Source organism: Falco cherrug, chromosome 1 (genome assembly GCF_023634085.1).
Source record: "Falco cherrug isolate bFalChe1 chromosome 1, bFalChe1.pri, whole genome shotgun sequence".
Classification (NCBI taxonomy): Eukaryota; Metazoa; Chordata; class Aves; order Falconiformes; family Falconidae; genus Falco; species Falco cherrug.
The window spans coordinates 85,451,530-85,459,805 of NC_073697.1; the positions used below are offsets into that span (position 1 = coordinate 85,451,530).

At 45.4% G+C, this 8,276-nt stretch overlaps 1 protein-coding gene across 2 annotated transcripts; it reads left to right on the forward strand.

Annotated features, from left to right (window-relative positions):
- On the forward strand, positions 1–7,261 carry PUS1 (pseudouridine synthase 1). Of its 2 annotated transcripts, none has more exons than XM_055698258.1 (6): positions 1–60; positions 377–598; positions 2,032–2,169; positions 2,884–2,986; positions 3,251–3,948; positions 6,812–7,261. In XM_055698258.1, the coding sequence occupies exons 2-6, from the start codon at positions 386–388 to the stop codon at positions 6,860–6,862; spliced, it is 1,203 nt and encodes a 400-aa protein (XP_055554233.1). In that variant the 5' UTR covers positions 1–60; positions 377–385; the 3' UTR covers positions 6,863–7,261. The 2 variants fall into 2 exon arrangements, with proteins under 2 accessions (XP_055554233.1, XP_055554227.1); XM_055698252.1 differs by lacking the exon at positions 1–60 and adding an exon at positions 111–290.
- Positions 7,262–8,276: the final 1,015 nt, after the last annotated feature.

Consider the following 8,276-nt stretch of genomic DNA (forward strand, 5'->3'; position numbering starts at 1 on the left):
CGCCGTAGCCGGCACGTGTCTCGCCGCGCCCGCGTGGTGGCGTCGCTGCGCAGCGACCGCGTAAGTGGCGGCGGCGGCGGCGGCAGGGGCCGGGGCCGGGCTGGGGCTGGGGCTGGGATTAAGGGTGGCGGGCTAAGGGTGACGGCCGCGGGTTCCCCCGCCGGTTCCCCGCCGGTTTCTCCGCCCGGCACTCGGGAGCGATGCTGCGGTGGGCGCTGCGGGCTGTGAGCTGCGGCCTCTCCGCTGCCGGGAGCGCGGCGTGCGGCGGGCCCTGGCGCCGGCTGCGCAACGTGCGTACCCGCCGAGGGCCCCGTCCCCTCCGTCCCCTCCGTCCCCTCCGTCCCGCGCTGAGCCCCCCGCTGCTCTGTGCCCGCAGGTTGGCTCCATGGCGCAGGCCCCGGGCTTGGCGGCCGCCCAGGCGAAGCGGCTGAGGTGCAGCAGCGAGGCGGCGGCGCGGCCGGCGGAGAACGGGCATCGGGACAAGCGGCTGAAGGGCGGTGCGGACAGGGAAGGTGCGGAGGACCCGAATAAAAAGTCACCCAAAAGGAAGATCGTGCTGTTGATGGCGTATTCCGGGAAAGGCTACCACGGCATGCAGGTGTGTGGGCTGGCGGAGCACGGCCCGAACCAGGCACGGGGACTGAGCAGGGGCGCACCCGCGGCCTGGGGAGTGGGGCAGGGCCCCTGATGCGGCGGCTGGGCAGCAGCGCAAATGACACGTCGGTGGCACATCTCTGGTATCTGGTGGCTCCAGTGAGCCAGCCTTTAGCACAGAGCATCGGCAGGAGACCTGTCAGAACCAGCTGCAGCAGGGGAGGGAGATGGGAGCGCGGGCACTGCTGCTGTGTCAGAACCGGCGGCGCTGCCCGGCTATCGCCTGGTGACCCGTCCCGCCTCTGCTCAGAGCACTGCGCTTCAGAGCCGTCGGGCCAAGGGTCTCTTAGGTTAGACCTCAAGTTGTCCCACTAGGCACAGATTCGGGACAACTGAGCTGTGTATTTGAATGAAAGAGGTTAGCTTCCATGTTGTCATCTCTTGTACTTTTAAAAAGGTTATCTGTACTTGAAGGCATTTTAAACTCCTTTTTCTGATGCGCTCTAGTGGGGTGGCCTGTAGCAATTTAGAAACAGGAAAACTGTTGCAAGACTTTTGTGTTTGCGTGTGGAAGAAAGGGATGCTGCTTTGTTGTAGCAGCAGCATCCCAGCGGTGCCCAGCAGCAGCCCCGTCCCCAGGGAGTGTTGCAACAAGAGGAGGATGTTGCTCCACCTGCTGCCCCTCTCGGCGCGCTGCAAGCTCCGCACGCGCTCCCGAGGCGTTCTTTAAAATCTCCACGGGGTAATTGATAAGATCGCACACAGACAGAGAAGGGAATTTTTCATGTTTGTACAACAAAGTAGATTTGTTCAACAGCAGTAAGCCTGAGGCACTTAGCACGGATGTGCCCATAAGCATATCGGCTTTGCTGCTTTCCTGACTGAATGGTGTGTGTCAAGGGTGTGTGCTTTGCAGCCTTGCATGAAAGCGGAGTTGTGCATTGTTGTTACAGCTCATCTGTGAGATGAGTGTAGAAGTCACTGGAGAAAACCATAGTCTGCGTTACACAACAGCTTGGGTGAACTGAGCAAAAGAACCGAATCTAATTTCTAGAAGCAGAATTTGCAGAGGCTATGTTTGGAGCAGCAGCTATTAACTTGCAGGCACTGGAACAGCGTTTCATTGGTGCTGTTCCATGCAGTTGAAGGAATTGGTAAAAAATTCTATTGCAGAAATATTGCACGGTGAAGTTAGAAATAATCCGTTGCTTGCAACGACGGTAAAAGGTAAGTTGGAATGTAGGTATTTTATTAACACTCCGGTAAAATACGGTTAGTTTTGTTAGAGAATGGCAGTGGTTTTAGGACTGTGAAGAGAAGGCTTTTAAAGAATTTCACAACAATGTCTGATTAACAAGATTTTTCAGTTATCATTTTCAGTTATGTAATTATTACTGTTTGTCTTATTTCTTATTTTTACTGTGTATCCTCTTCTAGAGAAATGTGGGATCTTCACAGTTCAGGACAATTGAAGATGACTTAGTATCTGCCCTTGTTCAGTCAGGCTGCATCCCGGAAAACCACGGGGAAGATATGAAGAAGATGTCTTTTCAGCGGTGCGCTCGAACGGATAAGGTGCGTTGGATAGGGCCTGTGCGCTCATAAACTCTGGTGTACCCTCGCCGCTGCTACTGGGTTGACTAGTAAAAGTGTTGGCTGAAGTGAGATCCAATAGCAAATACTGTTCGCAGGGAATGTTGCTTGAAACTTCTCCTTTCATCCACTACTAAACTTGAGTACAAACAAACATTTAGAAAGCTCAGGATATTGATTAGATGGTATTTGTAAAGCTGGTGCTTCATACCTAAAGTTTGTGTTTGTCACCTTCATCTGCTTCAGCCTGCCAGCCTGCTGCTGCTCCTTGTTGTTGCTGCCTGGTTGATGCGGTGCTTGAGAGTTTAGCTGCATCTCTGTTGTTTTTAAGCCTGCCACAGTGGGGTTCTATGTCTGAACTGGAGTTTGTGGCTGATACTGCATATAAGTAATTTCTTTTCAGTTGGTGGTTTACTTAATAGCAGTCAAATACAGTGCGGTGTCATGGAAGGGAGCACAGTGTTCTGCTGTCGAATGTTGCTGAGATGCTGTATGGCTGTACACCACCATCAGGTCTTCCAGGAGTACTCTGACTTGGGTTTCTCCCTGTGGCCTTGCCTTCGCCTGGCTGCAGCCTGAAATGACCAGTGAGAAAAAAGGATAAATTTGTTCTTTGGCTGTTACAGTTCTGCAAGTGCTACCCCGGAGCTGCCAAGGTACAGAATTACATGTTTGTTTGTTCTGTGGTTCTTGTAGGGGGTGTCTGCAGCTGGACAGATTGTGTCGCTAAAGGTCAGGCTAATAGATGACATCTTAGAAAAGATCAATAACCATCTTCCTTCTCACATCAGAATTCTGGGTAAGGATACTGGAATGGGCAGAGAAAATGTTTTCAAGGAAGAGCTTTCTCCTGCACAAGGTCTCTCCCTTACCATTATAATTTTACTCATAAGCAGTTTTAATATAAATCCATATGTTTTGGTTAGTTTGAAATTAGAGTCCTATAAAATAAATACATCTTTTGATTGTATTTTATTTGAAAAATGTTCTTGTTGGTAGGAGCGAGATCACAATTGGGTTGTAACCTACTGATTCAAAAACCTAATGTCACTTTTAAAACAAGGTCTGAAGAGAGTGACGGGGGGATTCAACTCCAAGAACAAATGTGATGCCAGAACGTACTCTTACATGCTGCCAACGTTTGCCTTTGCCCATAAAGACCATGATGTGCAAGAAGAGGTTTATCGACTGGACAAAGAGACTCTTGAAAAAGTCAATAAACTGCTTGCATGCTATAAAGGAACGCATAACTTCCATAACTTCACATCTCAGAAGGGACCCAGGGACCCCAGTGCCAAGCGGTACATAATGGAGATGTACTGTGGGGAGCCGTTTGTGAGGGAAAATGTAGAATTTGCAGTGATCAAAGTGAAAGGTCAGAGTTTCATGATGCACCAAATAAGGAAGATGATTGGGCTGGTGATAGCTGTTGTGAAAGGTTATGCCGCCGAGTCTATCATAGAGCGCAGCTGGGGAGAGGAGAAAGTAGATGTCCCCAAAGCCCCAGGACTTGGGCTGGTCTTGGAAAGAGTACACTTTGAAAAATACAACAGGCGTTTTGGAAATGATGGACTGCATGAGCCACTGGAGTGGACAGAGGAGGAGGAGAAGATTGCTCTTTTCAAAGAGCAGTATATCTATCCTACCATTATCAACACAGAAAGGGAGGAGAAATCCATGGCAAACTGGCTAAACACCCTCCCCATTCATGACTTCAACTCTTCTGCTGTTGGGATGCAAGCTGACAACAAAAGTTCAAAGGTAATGATTGAAGCCATTATTTTATCAAATGGAAACCGTCAAGTTGAAGTGGCTTTTCCCTTAGTAACGTTTTTATTTTCCATGAATATGCCATGGAAGATGACAGGCATCTGGAGTATGATGTGTAGTTATCTTTTCCATCTTTGAGCACTTGATGATGGTGGAATGAACTATGCAAAGTTACTTTTGCAGGGTTTTGCGTGGGGCAGCTGAGGGCAGGAGGAAGGAATGCCTTAAAGCACAGGCCAATTTGCAGAATTATAAACTGGCAACAGGAACTGTGGACGCCTTACCAGCCTTTGCTATTGTGAAGCTGTTTGAGAGACTAGTTTTCGGCCTTTAAATACCAGCTCTGGTATTTATTATCTGGTATTAAATACCAAAACCACTCTGATTTTGGGCTAATTCTTTTTGTGTAATGCACTGTTCACTAGGTAAGATTTGGAACTGAGGAAATTTTAGGGCCGTTGGGTTTTTTTTCAGGTAAACCTGCCATGAGCTCAAAATAGGTCCTCAGAGCAACTCCTACTGAATAAAGTAGTGGAACCTTATTTCTGACAACAGGAACTGCTGTCAGCTGGAAGTTGCAATAGAACAAAGGCATAGAATAGGTTTTCAACAGAAAGAAAATGTCAGTTTAAGTTAGGGTTTTTTTTCTGGTTGAGATGTAGAATAACCTCACAAGAAAAAGAGTAAAAAGATGTTTGGGGCATGCTACAAGTAGGTTGGAAACCACATGAGGAATCTGAAGTTAAAATCACAAAGTATTTATTTAAATTAACAACTGCTGGAGTGATTTAAAATACAATAGTGCTTGATTGGACGAGTCCCTCGTCAATCTGATCTGACTTTGAAGCAAGTCCTGCTGGAGTCTTACGACCAAGCACCATTAACAGACAAACTAATGCCCTAACTACAACAAGATCGAGCATTCCAACGTGCTCTGTTGACCCAACCCAGGTGCGCTCACTAGAAAGATTTAAATCTGTAAAAGGAACTCGGCAAACACAAGGCCCGACTGTTTACCAAAAACATAGCCTTCAGCCTAACGAGTATTGAAGGTGATGCCTGCCCAGTGACACCATGTTCAACAGCCGCGATATCCTAACCGTGCAAAGGTAGTGCAATCAATTGTCCCATAAATAGAGACCTGTATGAATGGCTAAATGAGGTCTTAACTGTCTCTTACAGATAATCAGTGAAATTGATCTTCCTGTGCAAAAGCAGGAATAAACCCATAAGATGAGAAGACCCTGTGGAACTTAAAAATCAATAACCACCACGCACTAAATCTAAGCATACTAGGCACACCACACCCGCAGTGCTGGCCTACAATTTTTCGGTTGCGGAATACCTCACAGTCCTGTGTGTGATTCAGTTTTGTCAGAAGGCTGGCAAATTCTTGAAGGACGAATCATGGGCAGGGCTAAAACTTCTGTGCAGTGCAGCACATAAGAAAATAATGACCTTTTCTTCACTTAATGGAGTCCTTAAAATTACTTTCATTTTGTGTAGCTAATGATCTTGCTCTGAAGAGCATTAGGTTTAATCCCAACTCTGCTTTTTTTTTGTTTTGAGTATGAGAAAGAGTTTCAACATAGAAAATTTACAGCCTTGTTGAATGGTACAAGCAAGATAGCAGAAATTTCTCAGGATTATTTTTGTACCTGTGGTAATTGTTTTTCTGAGGTATAGTGCTGTATGAGGACATTTGTGACGGGAGGTTATGACAAATGCCACATTAGTTTGGTTAAATGGGACTTGAGGAGACCATGTGGTGCAGAGAGTCAGAGGTCTTGATGGTAATGTTGACAGGACTTAACTGCTGACAGGTTCCGAATCGCTGATGTATTGCTAGCAGGAGGCAGGTCTGCTTGCTTTAGATAAACTTGACCGAATACAGTCCGGGCATCACAGTTGGCACAAGCTGTGTGGAGAAGGATAAATAAGGGATGATACGACAGACTCCTTTGAGAATCTGCAGGCTGTTTGCACTTCAATGAGCTGTGCTTGCTGTTACAAAGTCAACTGTCTCAGTCTCAGAATGTGTTTTGTAGTAGGATATTAAATTGTCAATTTTAAATTCATGGGATTTGGAGGTTTATGTTTTCAGCAAGTAGGGGTGAGGAAAAAAGAGTAACTACAGACATATTGTTATGTTAGCCTTTCTTTGTAAAATCCTTTGATGCCAATCATACCAGTCAAAATACTTACTTCAAAAAATTACAGAACCCCCTCAAATTTATCACACCATATTGACTCACCTGTGAAGGAGTGGCTCCCAGTTAAGAACTCAGACTTTGCTTTCCTTGTAAGTTGCTAACATTTGTAGTGTTTCCCCTATACTACTTTGTACGACTGATTTAATTTTTAAACAAGTATTAATGAGCCCTTGCATATCTCTAGTAGAGTTTGGACATAAATTCTTTGCAGCAGACAAAAGTTCTCAAATCTGGCTTTAGACAATATAACAAATGTAGCTTTTGAGGGTCTTGCATGAAAAAAACCACTTGTTAACTTGTCTCACCTGTGTTGTTTTAAACATCACTATTTCATGCTATTATCACACTTTTAAGTTACCCACATACTGGAGGTTGTAATCATACAGTTGTAAATATAAATGAGAAGAAATCTCTTCTCTGCTGAGTGTAATCCAACGTACAGGGTTTTTTTTTGCTACAAGAAGCATTATTGGTATACCATCACAGAAGTTTGTTATAATAGATAGGTCTAAGACATGAAGTTGGGATCTAGCCCCATTTTCTTACACTTTTGGAGAAGTTTAAAATCAATGTCTTTGATTTGGGTCGGTCTCTAGAAATAAATGAAATATTGACAAACCATTTTTCATTTGACTTTACAGAACAGCAGCGATCTGGAAGGCAGTGATGGTTGTGATGATGATTCCGACTGAGCCAGTAAGTGGCTGGACGTGGGGCCCTTGCTGCTTGCAGTTCCCTTTGTCTACAAAAAAGTGGCCTTTCTAAATCCAGGAATACAGTAAATGGGTTTGTGTGCTTGCAGAACATGAACTGGATGCCCAGGAGAAACTGGGTGGGGAAGATGCTGCAGCAGAAAAAGTAAAAGAAGCTTTTTATACTACTGACTCATTCACCTGACTGATATACTTGAACACAGTGTAATGAGAAAGAAGCTTTCTAAAAGAATCTTGTAATGCAGGATATCTTAATTGCTATGCGAATAACATTTTTATTACATGTTTACCTGGGAAATAGTATTTTAAATATGTATGATCTCTACATAAAGATGGGGCAAATAATTTTAATACACTCTTTTATTATATTATTATGAAGTTATGACTCCATGAACTTTTGATTTTTTTTTTTGTTGTTATTTTCTTGGCCTTTACTTAACCTGATCTCTAAACACTTTAAGCTTTTATTTTCCATGTCATCCGTGACTTTCCTGTGAAACAACACACATGGGTTAGGAACTCATTATAATGCTGACTGCTGTGAACTCTTGGTATTGAAACAAATTTTCTGTGTTTTCTAAAGCTTTGCAAGTATGAAAGAAATAATTCCTTACTTGGTGAGAGGTCTCAATTTTGGAACATGGACTGAATGATATATTTCAAGATGTGACCTTTTCTTTGGGAGGTGTCATCCCCCCAGTATTACCCACATGCTTGGGCAGACTGGAGGACGTAGATCCACAGCTCTGTGGGTAACGGGGCCTTTGCTGCCTGAGGTGTTTCACACACCTGAGTTTGAGGCATGAGGAGAAGCGGTTGGTTCATGGTTAGAACGGCAGTTCAAAGTGCGCAGCCATGGATGTTCTAGCGTTGCCTGTGGTGGATTGCTAAATGTGTTGCTGCAGGTTTAGTATTTTAGTTTTTAGTGGGAACTACCTAGCCATCTGCTAGATTTGGGGTTGAAGCAACCTAGCACATGTGAAAGGAACGGTGCTGACTTCCTCTGGGCTTTAATCAAGTCTGCCTTTGCTGTCCGTGTGTGAACTCTTAATTCCCGTCAAGCTGCTCAGAATAATGTGCAATGATATGGGAGGCACATGTCTGAGGACCGTCTTCCTTTAGGAACCAGTTTTAATTTTGCTTTGGGGACCTGCATACTCTGGAGTTCTTGTTCTCCTTTCCCCAGCTCCGGTTTGACAACTTGCTCCTGTTTTCAGCCTTCGGTGGAGGTGGTGGAAGAAGCAGCTGGGGAGGCAGCAGCCCTGGGGCCCTCCCTGCCCGTAGAGCACTGGGGCAGAGGCGGCCGAGGCTCCCCAAGCACACGGGGCTGGTACAGGTGCCTGACGCGCTTCCTGAGCTGGCTCTGCACAGAGGCTTGCTTTGTGATGTGGCA